Source organism: Cyprinodon tularosa, unplaced genomic scaffold, assembly GCF_016077235.1.
Source record: "Cyprinodon tularosa strain WSP-4 unplaced genomic scaffold, ASM1607723v1 ctg29, whole genome shotgun sequence".
NCBI lineage: Eukaryota > Metazoa > Chordata > Actinopteri > Cyprinodontiformes > Cyprinodontidae > Cyprinodon > Cyprinodon tularosa.
This window is the reverse complement of record NW_024038996.1, coordinates 1,781,614-1,798,585: the sequence shown is the minus strand read 5'-3', so window position 1 is coordinate 1,798,585 and position 16,972 is coordinate 1,781,614. Positions and strand designations below refer to the sequence as shown.

Here is a 16,972-nt window from a genome sequence, read left to right as displayed (position 1 = left end):
ACAAAGCATTTGCATAGCAGCATTGGGTTTATAAATTCTATTTTCACATTATTCCTGCAACATTTAATGTTGCTGCATGTCTTTTACATCTCCGAATTGTAACAGTTAATAGGGATTTGTTTTGACATTAAAAAAACTATCAGTACGTTTGGTTTAATTGGTGATAAAGCTATATATTTGCTACTGGTTAAGATATAAAAAATACGCTCACCCCTATATTTTGCATTGTTTGTTATTCCACATTACAACAGGGTTATTTGTCTCCAGTTTCTGTTGCTCTTTCTCTTTTAAGTTTTAAAGAAAATTTAGTTTTACAATGGAGAAAGAAGAAATATAGTGCTTTAGCATTTATTTTTAGTGTGAAAGTCCCCTGTTTCGATGTGAAATATGCCTCTGTTTCAGAATGCAAGTTTTTTATGGTGGTTTATTGCTTGACAAATGTTTTATAATAATTTTTTATTTTATACTAATTAAACTTCGTGTGGCAGGAGGAGCAGCGCTTATGTCTGGAGGCGCAGCGGGAAGGCCTGGAGCTTCAGGGCCTTCAGAGCCACGAGGCGCCCTGGGCTCAGGAACGAGCAATGCTCCAACAAGAGGTGCACTTGTTCAGACGCAATACCATCATCTTCTACATGAAGCTCAGGGGGATTCTTTTGCAGTGGAGGCTCGGCTGCAAGGGCGACTCAGGAGAAGAGCCAGGCTCACCTGACATATGTCAGGTATTGTTTATTCTAAAACACAAAAAGAAGGATAATTATATTTCTGTTGTAGATTGCAGATGAATAAAATCAGGGATTTTTTTTTTCTTTTTTTTGTTTTGTTAGACAGTCACTTTAAGGATCTATTTCCTAATATTTTTGTTTTTTTTTCATGACGTCTATATCATCTGTTTTTTTTTTAAGGTTTATCAAATTGCAGTTTGAGTTGGTCGTTAGGACCAAAGCGATAAAACTGGGGACAAACGAGCATGTCTTCCTGAATCGCTTCCAATCTCAGAGATACTTTGGCTCCACAGGACCTCGAATGCCTGCAGGTCTGATGCTCGAGTGGCTGCCAGGTGGATTGAGTCTCTCCATTTGTTGCTCTGCTCGTCGATTCAGCATTCGATCTTCCTTTTCTTCTTGTTATCCTCTCTGGTTTCTGGTTGATTGCACTTTCTGTCTGGGAGATTCATGTTCTTTTTTTTTTTTTTTTTAGTTTCACGTTTTGTTCAGAGGATTCTCCAGGGATCACAGTAAAGTTTGACCTTTGCTGTTTGAATCTCAGTCGATAGAAAAATTGTGTCCTGTAATTACAGCTGCCCTGGACATCGACGCTTTAACTGCCTGACTTGCTCATTTGGCTGCAATCAGTGAATGGACAATTTAGTTCAAACCAAACTCTAGTGCACTTATTTATTTTTAAACAGCTAAATACAGTAGGCATTTTCTTTGAAGACAAACCTTCATCCTAAAGTGTTTCTTGGACACATATCCATTAGAGGTTGTGTGTTTTCTTTAATCCTTTAGATTACTCTTTGTACTTTAAGAATAAAGAGAAAAGAAATGCATTTATCCTAAGGCATTCCACATTTATGGAATTTTTGCAGATTTGTTAAATGACAGCAAACAACCAAAGCTGTGCAAAACTGAGGCCTTTTACCAAAAGTCACTATGCATTTAAATTATTTTTAAAAACAAAACACGGGGTTCAAAAATTGCTGTGGTTAATAAAGGGATAAAAAGATATACATGCAGGTTTAAATGTTTGATAAATGTTGTATGGCAGGTTTTCCATCAGCCATCGACTTTTTTCAATCGTCAAGAAGATCCTGTTGCAATTCTGGTTGCAAATTTGAGCCCTCTTTTGGTTAGAAATAGATGCCTTTAAACATGTTGGTCCATAGCTTTCAGTAGAACTGAGGTTAGTATCATTCCAGAAGCCCAAAGGCCTGCTCTATTCAACCCAAAACTAACTTTGGTGTGTCTTTGGGAATGGTTGTGTTCAAATTTAAAACAACAGTTCATCTGAAATATAGTTTAAGAATATGAGGTCGCCTCCTCTTTTGTTATTCCATCCGCTTTGTGCAATAAACCAATACCTCACCCTTCGTAGTTAGCAATTATTTACTGCATTGTTTGTAGGTTTATACATCCTGTCTCATGTCCTCCAAACATAGACAAATAGACCAAGCCAGCTTCTTCTGATTAGGAGAAATAAACAATGATTATTTGATGAATAAGTATAGAACTTGATTGGCTTTTAAAGTTATCAGAAATTGCAGAAATGCTGAGCTCTGCCATCTTCTCAGTGCTGACTTCACTCATTGTCCTCCTGTTTAACAGATGCAGAAGTTAGGTCCTTTCTTAAGCCCATTTTTTGATTGCTGGTTTGTTTAAAGGGGTTAAGAAGGCTACACTGGCAAGCTTTTAAAATCTTCTGATTTCCCTTGTTGTTCTCTTTACTAAGGTTACAGGGTTACATGTATGCAAGCAGGTCTATAGCTTTTATATAACTATTATATAATATTATACTGCTACTGTTAACTATTGCATATAGTCATTGAAATAATAACTCTATTATTTATAATTGCTGTTTACATTAGGGCTGAAACAATTAATCGTCTTAATCATAATAAAATGAAATATTCTGGTGTTTACAGCAGCAAAAACATAATAGAAAAAGAAATGGTCAAACAAATATAAATCTTAGAAAAATGTATAAGAAAAACATAATAGTGAAGAGTTAAAAGATAAACAATACAATACTTTACTGTAAAGTGTTTTAACAATACGCACCTGGAGAATCAATAACCAATCTACAGCTATGGACATTTTTACAGTAATGGATATTTGAAAATGGCAGCAACATCAGAGATGTGCAAAATGACAGCAGCATGTTATTTAACCGACTAAGATGGAAACTGTGCAAAATTAGCGTGAATGTAACAAATTATTGAGGTTGTTGGGAACAGTGGTGGTTATAGAGTCTTCCAGCTGCTGGGAGGAAGGATCTGTGATAACGCTTACTGATGCATTTATGGTGCAGCAGTCTGTCACTAAAGGAGCTTTCCATTACACATTATCCAACAGAGATGTTAATTTAGTCAGGATCGTTTTGTTTCCCACCTCCTGCACTGAGTCCGGAGGGCATCCAATCACAGAACTGGCCTTCCTTAGGACATTAAAGGGATATTATATCTGTTTTTACTGAAAAATATCTTTAAAATAGTCTTTTTATTTGATCCTTTACAACTAAAACATTGTTCCATGTTTAGCGTTGATGCACCTCTAAGCCTGTAGCCTATTTTCTTGAATTTAATTTGGGTCCTTTGCTGTTTGGCGGATGTGACGTCAAGTCTTCTTCAAGGTGGATTGTATGGATACTCAGAAGAGACCGGCATGTAGCTCAGTTCTCTCATTGCAACTAAATGTAAGGTGAAAAAAGTAAAAAAACAAACGAAAAAAACATATGTTTACAAGAACAAGCAGAAGAGTGCTGCGGTTCTGTGTGTTGGCCACAGGTGGCAGTATCATTAGAAAACTGTGTGATGTCTTTCAATCACTGAAATAATCGTCAATTATTTTAGTAATCGAATAATTGTTAACTGGAGTACAACAATTCTAACACATGCATTTAGCTGAAAGAGAAACCAATTCGGAGCTATAATTATACCAAAATTAGCATATAAATAAAATAACATATAAACATTTTACATTCAACATTTCATTTTTTGTTTGTTTGTCAATATCCTCTATCCAGTGAATTAGTTTTGCTTTACCTAGTTTGAATTCTGTATCAAATCTTCTTTAATCTTCAAATATTAAATGGTTAATTGAAAAAACAATCAACGGAGGAATTGATCAGCAAATAATCGTTAGTTGCAACCCTAGTATACATACAAATTGTTAACTTATAACCATTAAGACCAGATTTAGGTTTTTTGGCTACTCTTATAATGCTAAGTGCTTTTGTTACTGACCTATTCTTTGTGGTTAGCTCTGATTTTAGCTTCCCGATTGCTATAATTACCTAGTCTGATCCAACAGACGCAGGTTTGATTCAGAAAGTGTTTTAATATAGAGAACATTGCAGTATTTAGTTTTATTGCTTTTAAAGGAAAAAAATATTCATGTTTTTGAAATTCCTGTCATTTTAAAAAGTATTGTTTTCTTTCTCAGTATAATGTATGTGTAAATTCTGCCTAATATCACCAGATTCCACAGTGATTCCCTGCCTTTCTCAATGTTCAGAAAAGTTCCCATAGCTGCCAGTCTGAGGCAGGATGTGTTGCTATGCAAACAGAAGACATTCCATAAATCAGAGCTCGGTTATTCCTGACACTATCGTCTGTTCCAGTTGGAGAAGCTGGAGGGCATCCCAGAGCTGGGAGTGACGGCGGAGCAGGTGGAGGGGGAGACGGAACGAGACGACAGACTCTGTTTACCACAAACTCCGGGAGACACTCCTGAAGCTGGACCCGTCGTCCCTCTGCTGTCCCCTGATCGACACCTGCAGCATCAGAGACAGGTACTGAAGTATTTACAGGTGCAACCATGTTTTTAATGACTAACTTAAATAGCTCAACAGCCGTTTCCCCCAATAGAAACCCCAGCTCCACTGGATTATTTAACTTTATATTAAATTAGGTATTTTTTATTTTTTTAATAAAAAAAATATAAGATGCTGTAATTAAACACAAACCTTTAGTGCAGCATGTTTACACAAAAGTCATTAGCATCCTTTAAGGGTGCTGGCAGCATTGATTGACAGGTATACCAGCTCCACATCATCACATATCCCTCACGCTATTTAACATGGGGCATTTCCACATATTAAATGCACCAGGTCCAGTTTAGTTTATATTAAGGATGATTGGACAAATTTTCTTGGTTTTATAGCATCACTCTAGAAAAAAATAATTTGTAGCATGTAATACTGTACACACATGAACAAAGTTGTTTGTACCCTTTGTTTAATAAACGTAACCCATAATGGTCTCAGAATTAACTTAAATCTAACAAAAGGAATTATGAATAAAATTCTCTGAAAATGAACATATGACATTGCTTCTCAACTATGCTTCTGTTGAAGCATAGTTGAGAAGCAATGTCATATGTTCATTTTCAGAGAATTTTGAAGAAAAACACATAACCAAAGGTTCCTTTAAATCAAGGTGTATCCACTAATTAGCATCGCAGGTGTCTATAATCTTATAATCAGTCAGCAGGCGGTATATGGGGCTACAGGTCAGTGTGCTGTTTACATGGTGTATACCACACTCAACATGGACCAGAGGGCTGTAGCCAACCTCCCTGGATGTGGTTGAAAGCGAAAAATTGATTACAAAAGAGCTCTCCAAGTGCCTTTCTAGTTATAGATGTTGTTTAGCTCAAATGCTATGAAAGAACTTTATATATATAATATAAACATTGATTCACTAAATTATTTAAAGTGTCAGAAGATTTACTTTCATAAAACCAAAACTGGAGTGAATTGGGTCAGACTGAACCACGTTAGAAACCTCTCTCTTTAATGCTACAATTAAAACATGTTACAAAAATATAAATTGCATACTCTAATATAAAAATGTATTAATTGGGTTTGTTTGCACTCTTTAGATTTATTTTGATTTTCTTCTTGTGTACAAAGGAGTATTTTCAGCTGCAGCTCATTAGAGCTGTTTGGCAGCGTATGCAGATTTTGACCCACTTAGCCAGTTAGAAGCACAATTTTTATCAAGTATAATTATTTTTTATTATCTTGGTTCTTGTTAAGGTTGAAATAAATCTCAGTTAAATGTGATGTTTAAGAGGCTGACAAGTTTTTTTTTGTTTTTTTTTTTTTTCTGGATTGTCCATATGCCACATTCTTGGAGATTGGCTTTGAAGTGTCAGTCGACCACTTTACCTGTCTGTAAAGTAAAACCAGCGCATGTCGGCAGCCTGCATGGGATGCATTATTAATTACACCAAAGTGCTTAACTTTGTAAAGGTTTCAGTTTTTTTTCCCCCTTCACATCACAAAGATAATTCTTACTGTGATTTGATGTGAGTTTGTCTCATTTGTAGTTTTTCCATTTTGCTCATGCAATAATTTGTAAAGTAACTAAATATATGCAGGCTGTGAGGATCTGCTGCTAAAGGGGGATCTGATGGCCTGACCCCTCCAAAAAAAACATACAGTAAAGACGTTTGTGAAAAGACAATATTTACACAATATTATACAGTATTTTGATGAAGACATCATTTACAATAAATCTTTTCTCTCTTTGGGTGATGCAATTTCTGTCTGTTGCCATCAGACTCTAGCCTGACGTAGTCCGACTCAATTCTAGTCAGAATACAGGTGCTGGTCATAAAATTAGAATATCATGAAAAAGTAGATTGATTTCAGTAATTCCATTTAAAAAGTGAAACTTGTATATTATATTCATACATTACATACAAACTCATATATTTCAGATGTTTATTTTGTTTAATTTTGATGATTACACATGACAACAAATGAAAATCTCAAATTCATCATATCAGAAAATTAGAATATTGTGAAAAGGTTCAAAATTGATGGCCCCTGGTGCCACACTCTAATCAGCTAATTAACTCAAACCACCTGCAAAAGCCTTTAAATGGTCTTTCAGTCTAGTTCTATAGGCTACACAATCATGGGGAAGACTGCTGACTTGACAGTTGTCCAAAAGACGACCATCGACACCTTGCACAAGGAGGGCAAGACACAAAAGGTCATCGCTAAAGAGGCTGGCTGTTCACAGAGCTCAGTGTCCAAGCACATTAATAGAGAGGCGAAGGGAAGGAAAAGATGTGGTCGAAAAAAGTGTACAAGCAAGAGAGATAACCGCACCCTGGAGAGGATTGTGAAACAAAACCCATTCAAAAATGTGGGGGAGATTCACAAAGAGTGGACTGCAGCTGGAGTGAGTGCTTCAAGAACCACCACACACAGACGTATGAAAGACATGGGTTTCTGCTGTCGCATTCCTTGTGTCAAGCCACTCTTGAACCACAGACAGCGTCAGAAGCGTCTTGCCTGGGCTAAAGAGAAACAGGACTGGACTGCTGGTGAGTGGTCCAAAGTCATGTTCTCTGATGAAAGTAAATTTTGCATTTCCTTTGGAAATCAAGGTCCCAGAGTCTGGAGGAAAAGAAGAGAGGCACTTCGTCCACGTTGCTTGAAGTCCAGTGTAAAGTTTCCACAGTCAGTGATGGTTTGGGGTGCCATGTCATCTGCTGGTGTTGGTCCATTGTGTTTTCTGAGGTCCAGGGTCAACGCAGCCACATACCAGGAAGTTTTAGAGCACTTCATGCTTCCTGCAGCTGACCAACTTTTTGGAGATGCAGATTTCATTTTCCAACAGGACTTGGCACCTGCACACAGTGCCAAAGCTACCAGTACCTGGTTAAAGGACCATGGTATCCCTGTTCTTAATTGGCCAGCAAACTCTCCTGACCTTAACCCCATAGAAAATCTATGGGGTATTGTGAAGAAGAAGATGCAATACACCAGACCCAACAATTCAGAAGAGCTAAAAGCCACTATTAGAGCAACCTGGGCTATCATAACACCTGAGCAGTGCCACAGACTGATCGACTCCATGCCACGCCGCATTGCTGCAGTAATACAGGCCAAAGGAGGCCCAACTAAATACTGAGTGCTGTACATGCTCATACTTTTCATGTTCATACTTTTCAGTTGGCCAACATTTCTATAAATCCTTTGTTTTTATTGGTCTTCAGTAATATTCTAATTTTCTGATATGATGAATTTGAGATTTTCATTTGTTGTCATTTGTAATCATCAAAATTAAACAAAATAAACATCTGAAATATATGAGTTTGTATGTAATGTATGAATATAATATACAAGTTTCACTTTTTAAATGGAATTACTGAAATCAATCTACTTTTTCATGATATTCTAATTTTATGACCAGCACCTGTATGAGTCTGATACTGCTCCATAGAGCTGTGATTATGGGGCGTGTTTTGAACGAACCAGGAAAAAAAATGCCTCTGCACTCAATTGGATAGACCTACAACCAATAAGAGCAACGGAGTGCGTGACGTATGTTAAGCGAGGCATAGTTGTTGTCCACAAAAATCAAAGCGTGCAGTTTCACGCCTAGAATAAGAAGATGAGACTTGATCACGTTTCTCTTTTCCTCTTTTAAAATTAATTTGCTGTCGATATCTTCTAGAACAGACCTAATAGTAGAATCTACTCACCCAAACTCTCCAGCGGCAGCCATTATTGTTGTCACCCAAGCGCGCTTTGGTCACGTCGTTGATTACGTTACTCTTGATCATCTGTCCATCATCGTATAAAGCCCGCCCTGACAATTTGATTGGATCGCATGACAGTGGGCGATAATACTTGCGCTACTATGGAGCAGAGCGAGACCGAACTTCCCCGAACTCAAACCTTGTGGGCGGGACTAAGTTCGGACTGGCACCCAGGCTAATCAGACTCTGCCCAACTGGCCAAATATTACATTAGCATGTAAAAGCAGGTTTAAAACTCTGTGAATACAAAATAACCATACATATATATTGGTGATCTATTGTGCAACCTTTAAGAAGGAACTGATCCTGCTGATACTCCTAAGGAGGTCCAGGATATAATACCAGCATATTAGGTTCTCACCGTGTCTTAAATTCCACTTTTCTTCATTGAGTTCCACCTAGCATAATTCCAGTGGTAAATTAAGTGCCTATATGAAATAAACACTTTATTACATTATAATCCAGTTTAATGCAGAAAATAGGAGCATCCCATGAGACATATTCAGTCTTGTGCAATTGACTATATTGTGATGCAATATGAGAAGATGCGATAAGATATGAGACAGAATAATGTTTTGTTTTCTGTAACAAGATGATATAAGAGGCTACATAGGATAATGTATAGTACTACAGAATCCAATACAGTAAGAGATGCAATATGTTTTCTACTATACACTATGAGACACTTTGACACGCAATACAACGCAATACGATGCACTACAGAGTGAGGACAGAACTTCTGCTAAAATACGATATATGGTACAATTTGATGCAATACTTCACTGCATCTATTTAGACTTATTTTAAACGAACAGATTTCCTAATAACAAATAGGCTACGAAAAATGATCAATAAACTTCTATTAATTGTTTGTTAAACACCAAAAGAGGGAAAAATAATTAAAATAGTGCTGGAATTGAATGATTCCTACACCATGCAATGTTTGTAAAAATTACCTTTAATAAAACTGAGTTTTTGTCAGTATAGTGTAAACTGTTCTAAATTAGTCTGTATCACAATAATGTTTTGTATCTCTGCTTGTCTTTCCTTGCACTGCTAGTTCAGGGGAAGCCTGGTTCTGCTGGAGGTGTCTTCCTGTTAAAAGGGAGTTTTTTCTCTCCACTGTCGTTATAGCATGCTTAATGTGAAGGACTGCTGAGGAATGAGTCGATACAATGAGCTGGTTTTTTCTTATAGAGAAAACTTTGAATAAGTTTTACTGTATGATCTGGTTGATTTATCACTGTAAAGTGCCTTGAGATGACATGTGTTGTGAATTGGCGCTATATAAATAAAGTTAATTAAAATGAATTAAAACACAGAAGTAAAGCAAAGCTTGATAACTTATCCAATAAAAAAAATTTTCTGGGAAACGTTTACCAACAAAACAATTCAGCTTTTAAATTCAAATACCAAAAACATAAACTCTGTGTTGTCTTCCAGCACCTAAGCTTATTTTTATGTTTTTTGTAGAAGACTTGTTTATTTTTTTTAATCGATAAATTTCCCGTTTACGCCTGTGACTCCTCTATTTGCAGTTGGGTGAGAACAGGCGAGTGCTGCAGGCCCTGCGAGGGCTCCTGGAGGAGTTTCAAGAGGAGCTGCGGGACGAGCAGATGAGGAGGTGCCAACTGCAGCAAGCGTACGCCAATGACAAAGCAGCCTGGGAGGTCAAGTGGACAGAGATGAAGTGCCAGGTCACTCAGGTACAGATGGCGTCTCAGCGCCCACCTTTAAAGGGACACAGCACAGTCTGTTAGAAAGACACAGCTCTGCTCTCAGTAAGCAGTTAGATGACTGTAAACATGTTGCCTCTTCCAGGCGTTACGGCCAACCCTGGACACGCTTAATGGGTTGGCCGCTTCACGGAAAAAATAGGCATAACATAATCTAAATCCTGTTGCTAAGGACACAAATAGGCTGAAATAATTTTTCTTTTAGAAAAGATCAAAAATAGCATCCAAGACAAATAATATTAACCTATTTAGCAACTTACCGTGTAATTTGTTAGTATTATGCACAATAGTTACTCCATCATTCAACTATTTTTTTCCTATAGTCTGATATGTCATTGAGTATTTCTCAAAAGAACAGCAGATATTCAGATCATTTTCGTTGTCCAATCGTAAGGTTTTACAAAAAGCAGGTTGTTCTCTGTGTGCATTACAGTCAGGCAATTAAAAAAACAGCTGATGACCTTTTAAAAATGTATGGTTAGTTCTGCAAATACAAATTCAGGAAGAAGATTAAAAGAATAAAAAACTTCCAATAAAGAGGATATGAATCTGTTCAAGCTGATGTGAATCAGTCTTGAAAAAAGGTTGCTTCAAATATGACCAAAAAGCTACGAAATTCTACTAAAACGTTGGTATCTTCTAGAAACTGATGAACTTTGTTGAATGATAAGAGAATGAATGCAGAGAAGCTGGTCAGAGATGAAGGGAAGATGGAAATTAAATCAGGGCCGTACTTGAAGAAAACTTTATCGATGAGAAGAAGACTTGAGACTTAGATGGAGGTTCAGCTTCTAAAAGAAAACAATCATCTAAACCTGTAGCCAGAGAGGAAGGATTAAATCAAAAAGTTCCCCAGTACAAATCCAGGATTTAATCCAACAGAAAAACGATGGAAGGACTTAAAAAAAAAAGATAAGTGTATGGGTAATCATTTTACCACTTTACAACTTTTCCTTTGATTTTAAATGTTTGTTTTTATGAGATTTTTTTTTGGCAGTGTGTATTTAGATGACTAACTGTTAGCTGTAACTGCCCCACCTTCTTCAGATCAGCTGCTCATTAGATCACTCACAGATTTGAGGATAGGGGTTTGGTTATATGAGAAAACAGCAGACCGGTAATGCTTTTTAAAAACAGTGAAGATTAAAAAAAATGTCAGGAAAATAGTTTCTTTGCGATAACTACTTATAAAGCTGGATTGTATGACTTTTTTGGTGCTTTGATAATAAAGCTCTTTAAAGGATGGGGAGAGCGTGCCCTGGAGGGGCTGAATCCACATGGATTGGATCAGTTTAATTTGTAGAGGTCAAGATGGGTTCCTTGTTATCTGATCAGCTTGATTCAGCTGAAGATCTTCTGGTGTCGCTGCCTGATAGTGTCCGACCGCTGTGTTCAGAGATGAAATCTGAAGCATGCTGTGTCAGAGCAGAGTCACTTCTAAGCTTTATCTGATTTTTAAAAAAACGGGGGAATGCAGCTTTCGGAACCAATTAGGAGGTTTGAGCTATAGGAAGAAGATTATCTTTTTAACTCTGACGCTTCTAATCTGTGCAGCTCTTACATGGTTCAATCCCTCCACAGTGCAGAGGTTGCTGAGGGCTGCACTGAGAACTAATGTGCTTAGTTTCATCTGATAATGATGGGAGCGCTCGCTCACTGCACGCTGCTTCGTTCTGGTTAAGCCGTTAGAAATGTGCTTTTTATTCATTATGATTGTGCATCTCAGTGGAGCAGAGCAGCATGGGGGGGGGGGGGGGGGGGGGGGGGGGGGGGGGGTTAGAAATTGCCTCTCACCTGTGTTTAGATTTGAACATACGGTCCAGTTTGACATCTGGCTTATTTTAGACCAACTGGTTTATAAGCTGACAGGTGTAAAGGTTGTTTGAGTGTTTTTAAAGATGGCTCCTCACATAGCACCGACTCTTCACTCTGGTTTGTACTGTTATGCTGTGGGATCAAAGCCTCTCTGAAGATCACAAAGCTCTGTTCCGCAACAAAAAAAAAAAGAGAAATTGCTCCTTTTTTCTGTGCCACATCTTTGGAGATTCCTGCAGGAATTCCAACTCCTTTGTTCACAATATCTTCTCAAGAGAGGATAGATTGTAATTTAAATTTTAGGGAACAGCTTTTGGGTTTAGTCCTAAATGAACAAAGTAACAGAGGTGTTTAGTCACAACTGAACAGATTGCATGCTGGCTCCTTTTCTCTAAAACCTGTATTCATTTTTTCCCCCCTTTTGAGACAGATTAAGAGCAGCTGCTTCTGTGATACATTTCTATAAGTTTAACATTAACAAAGCCAGATAGACAACAACAAAACAATAAAGAGTGCATGACCTTCAACATGTGCTGAAGCTGTTGGTGTCTGGAAGCAGGGCAGAGTGAACTACTTGCTCTGCGTTTGTTGCAACCTTTTTCTCAAGCGGAGCTCACTATCTTTGTGCCATCTTCACCTTGTAGGAGTTGGATGGAGCAGGAAATGGAAATACAGATTGAGACATTTTCTGCTGGAATGTGGATGATACTCTAGTGTGGAAAAAGCTAAGCAAAAAAAGAAAATATATATAAAGTTCTCAATCAATTGGACCTGCTTTGTTCACCCCAACCTTTGGTCAGAGATGCAGTGAGGAAAATAAGTATTTGAACACCCTACTATTTTGGAAGTTCTACCAATTAGAAATCATGGAGGGGTCTGACATTGTCTTCGTAGATGCATGTTCACCGTGTGCATGGACTGGGGCTCCATGCAAGATCTCACCTCATGGGGTCTGAATGATCCTAAGAAAGGTGAGAAATCAGCCCAAAACTAAAGGGGAGGAGCTGGTCAATGACCAGAACAGAGCTGGGACTGTTTGTGATACACTAAGACATCAACTGTTGAAATTATAAATGGCACTGAAGGTTCCCCTGCTTAAACCAGCACATGTCAAGGCCTGTCTTAAGTTTACCAATGACCCTTTGGATGATCCAGAGGAATCAAGGGAGAAAGTCATCTGGTCAGATGAGACCAAAATAGAACTATTTGGTCTTAATTCCGCTAAACGTGTTTGGAGGAAGAAGAATGCTGAGTAGCATCCCAAGAACACCGTCCCCACTTTGAAGCATGGGGATGGAAGTATCATGCTTTGGCGGTGTTTTTCTGCACATGGGACATGATGACTGCACTGTATCAAGGAGAGGATGACCGGGGCCATTTATTGAGAGATTTTGGGGAACAACCTCCTTCCCTCAGTTAGAGCATTGAAGATGGGTGGAGGCTGGGTGTTCCAACATGACAATGACCTGAAGCACACAGCCAGGATAACCAAGGAGTGGCTCCGGAAGAAGGTTCTGGCTTGGCCTAGCCAGTCTACAGACCTAAACCTCTTATAGAGTCTTTGAGGGAGCTTAAACTTAGTGTTTCTCAGCGACAGCCCAGAAACCTGACTGATCCAGAGAAGATCTGTGTGGAGGAGTGGGCCAAAATCCCTCCTGCAGTATGTGCAAACCCGGTGAAAAACTACAGGAAATGTTTTACTTCTGTAATTCCAAATAAAGACTACTGTACAAATATTAACATTGATTTTCTCAGCTGTTCAAACACTTATTTGCAGCTGTGTCATACAAATAAATATAAAAAATAAAAAAAATCATACATTTTGATTTCTGAGTTTTTATTAATTGTGTCTGGCATCGTGGACATGCACCTACAATGACTTTGAATTTTAGACCCCTCCGTGATTTATAAGTGGGATAACTTGAAAAATAGCAGGGTGCTCAAATACTTATATTCCTCAGCCCAAACAATTAAATGACATTGTTATACTCAAGACTAGTTTGAGCCTTCGGTCTCAGTCTTGATCACATTTTTGCTATCTTTTCTGTTTTCCGTACTGGAATTCAGGATTATTTAGTTGGTCTTTATAGCAACTCTATAACTAAATGTACATTACTACCTAGGATATGCCTTAGAGATGGTGTTCACTATGTTTCCACTGTTCTCTACGAACAAACTATATTATACTTAAAGGAATAGTACACCCAAAACATGATTAGCCTTCATTTTCTACTCACCCCCATGCTGAACAACACTCTGGAGTACTTTTTTGATATCTCAAATGCATCTGGAGATCTGGGAGGCTTCTTGCTGTCTGCTGACATTCAAATAATGGAGGTGCCCAGCGCCCGAGGCAGAAAGGTCCATAAAAGTCCACAAAAAACGTTTCAATATTCCTCCATACTGCTCGTCCAATGTATTCCAAGTTTCCTGAGTGGGTAGCATCCAGAATTTACTCGAAACGAAGTCATTTAGAATGTTTTTAGAGCATAAACAGTAGTGTATAGGATTTCCTGAAAGCGCGCACATGCGCGATCACGACGCTACGGAAGCCGGCAGACCAAACCAGCGCATTCAGCTCGGCAAAGAACTCATGCTCTTCCTCAACACTGAAGTCCTCAGACATTTTTCTTTCGTTGTTTCTTTCTTTGCACAGGTAAACAGCACATTTCTTCTTCTACGCTTGCATTATTGGCAGAGCAGACGCTGAATGCGCACTTTCATCTGGTTTGGTCTGCCGGCTTCCGTAGCGTCGTGATCGCGCAGGTGCGCGCTTTCAGGAAATCCTATACACTACTGTTTATGCTTTAAAAACATTCTAAATGACTTCGTTTTGAGTAAATTATGGACGCTACCCACTCAGGAAACTTGGAATACATTGGACGACCAGTATGGAGGAATATTGACACGTTTTTTGTGGACTTTTATGGACCTTTCTGTCTCGGGCACCATAGACCTCCATTATTTGAATGTCAGCAGACAGCAAGAAGCCTCCCAGATCTCCAGATGTATTTGAGATATCAAAAAAGTACTCCAGAGTGTTGTTCAGCATGGGGGTGAGTAGAAAATGAAGGCTAATCATGTTTTGGGTGTACTATTCCTTTAAGTGCAAACACTTGTAAGTTGAAGTTTAATAAAATAAGTAGCAGCCGTTCTTTTGAAATCTGGTGTCATATGCCTCTTTTGCTTCCTCTGATTTATCTTTATGAAATGTCCTGGTTTCTAAAAATAGTTTTCTTTGCGTGTGATGGACAAAGATGTTCAACAGCAGTGCAGGTTGGCCACCTTGCTATTAGAAAAAAACAATGTTTTTGTTATGCCAGTCTGACAGTATGAACTAAAATCGTGTTGACAATTGTTCTGTTCTTATGAAGGGTATTCCTAAAACTTCCATTGGAAGAATAATAAACCAGCTATATCTCATCTGTCATATCTTAATGAGAACTGATATGAGAATTCCTTGCATAGGCTATTTAACAATTTCTTCAAAGACAGAATGACACAGTAGTCGTGTGTTTTAATTGACAAAAACTATTCCTTGTTCTACACCTAACAGTCTGTGTGTTTAATCTGTGCGCAGCTGGAGGAGGAGGCCCGTAGAACGGAGAGAGGTGAAGCTCAAGGAGGCGAGGAGGAGCCGGCTGGAGGGGAGCCCGCCTGGGCACTGAAGCAGGAGCGGGAGGAGCACCGCCGCTTGTTGTCCGAGAGCCACAGCGAGTCTCTGGACCTCCGCTGGAAGCTGCAGCACGGAGAGAAGAGGTGGAGCCGTGAGAGGGCTGAGCTCCAGGAGCGCTTCGACCAGGAGCGCCAGGAGTGGGATTGCAGCATGAGGGAGCTCCGCCGGAAGATGGAGAGGGTGAGAGACCTGAGGGAGACCCTCAGTCAAAGAGTAAAGAAAAATGTTAAAAGATGAGCAGCTCTAGTTTAAGAGAGTAAACCCTGCATGTCTCAGTGCTGCACTTACTGTCCCCCTTTACACAGTGAGTGCTGCTTACTGAAAAAACCTAATTTTAATATTACTTCATTAATATTAATATTGCAACCCAGACATTGTAGTACCTTTTCTATTCTTACATAGTTGGAGGTGGTCAAATCTATTGATCTGTGGTTTTAAAGGTCCCATATCATGCTTTTTTAATCCATTGGCATCAACATGTATAATAAAATATTGAGTTCAGTTTTCATTTTCTATAAAATTATTATCTGTTTCCTGGTGCTATTTTTCCAACCCTCTAAAAAGATGTCTTGTGCAAATCAACATGGTATCATGCCACTTCTCAAGAGTAGGCCCTTCTTCGGGAAGGCTAGACAAAGCTTTAAAACTTTCACAGCTGAAAAAACACATTTTTCAGACTCTTAGAGAATGGCTACAAGAGAAAAGTTGCTTTTAATGTGCAGATTAGCTGCTAAAAGAGCCACTTCAACATCAGAAATGATCGCGTTCTGCCTAATGTCACCACTCACTGATCAGAGAAAGGCATGTTGTGTAATGGGTAGGGGCGGCGTGGTTCATGTAGGCCTGCATAGGATGCTGATCGCCACTTCCACTTTGCCAGGATTAGAGAGCAGAATCCACGAGGAAGAGAAATCTCTTTTTGGTCATGATTTAGAATAGATCAAAGAATAGAATTGTTGATTTTTTCCTGATATAGAATTTTAAGACAGTATCTGGACCAAAGTTGAGTTCAGCTGTGTTTAAACAGTATTTTATCATTTGAAAAAAGACAGTGTTGTTTGAAGATGTTTCTGGAATTTTCCAGAAGGCCTGGAAAAGTTTTTAATAGGACCGGCTGTCGTCCATCCAACCATGATAAATGAAAATCTGCCATGTTAAGCTTTACACAGTCTCAATGTCTGATCTTTATTTCATTAGATAATCTCTGTGATTCAATAATATATTTTTGAAATAAAGAGAATTAAATATAAAGCAATAGTTTTGGTCTTGCAGATAAAAAAAATGCTTTAATTAAAAAACCTATTTGATTTAGTCTAGGCTCATGAGTGATCCTGTTCACTCTTTTTAAACTCACTGGAGGCAATGACAAAGCTCTTAGATTCTGATTCTGTGAATTACTGAATAATAGATTTTCTTTTTGCAGTTTAACCGAATGTTTCACTCTTCATTTTGTGTTAGACGGTCAA

The 16,972-nt window shown here is 38.4% G+C and overlaps 1 protein-coding gene across 4 annotated transcripts in view; it reads left to right on the top strand.

The window, feature by feature from the left end:
• Positions 1-16,972, top strand: part of LOC119787170 (microtubule cross-linking factor 1) — a 103,572-nt gene that overhangs the window by 63,365 nt on the left and 23,235 nt on the right. For all 4 annotated transcript variants that reach the window (XM_038290817.1, XM_038290816.1, XM_038290818.1 and 1 more), the window contains 4 exons: positions 489-719; positions 4,339-4,509; positions 9,818-9,985; positions 15,411-15,686. In XM_038290817.1, the coding sequence (XP_038146745.1) occupies positions 489-719; positions 4,339-4,509; positions 9,818-9,985; positions 15,411-15,686 (846 nt within the window). The remainder of the gene's footprint in view (positions 1-488; positions 720-4,338; positions 4,510-9,817; positions 9,986-15,410; positions 15,687-16,972) is intronic.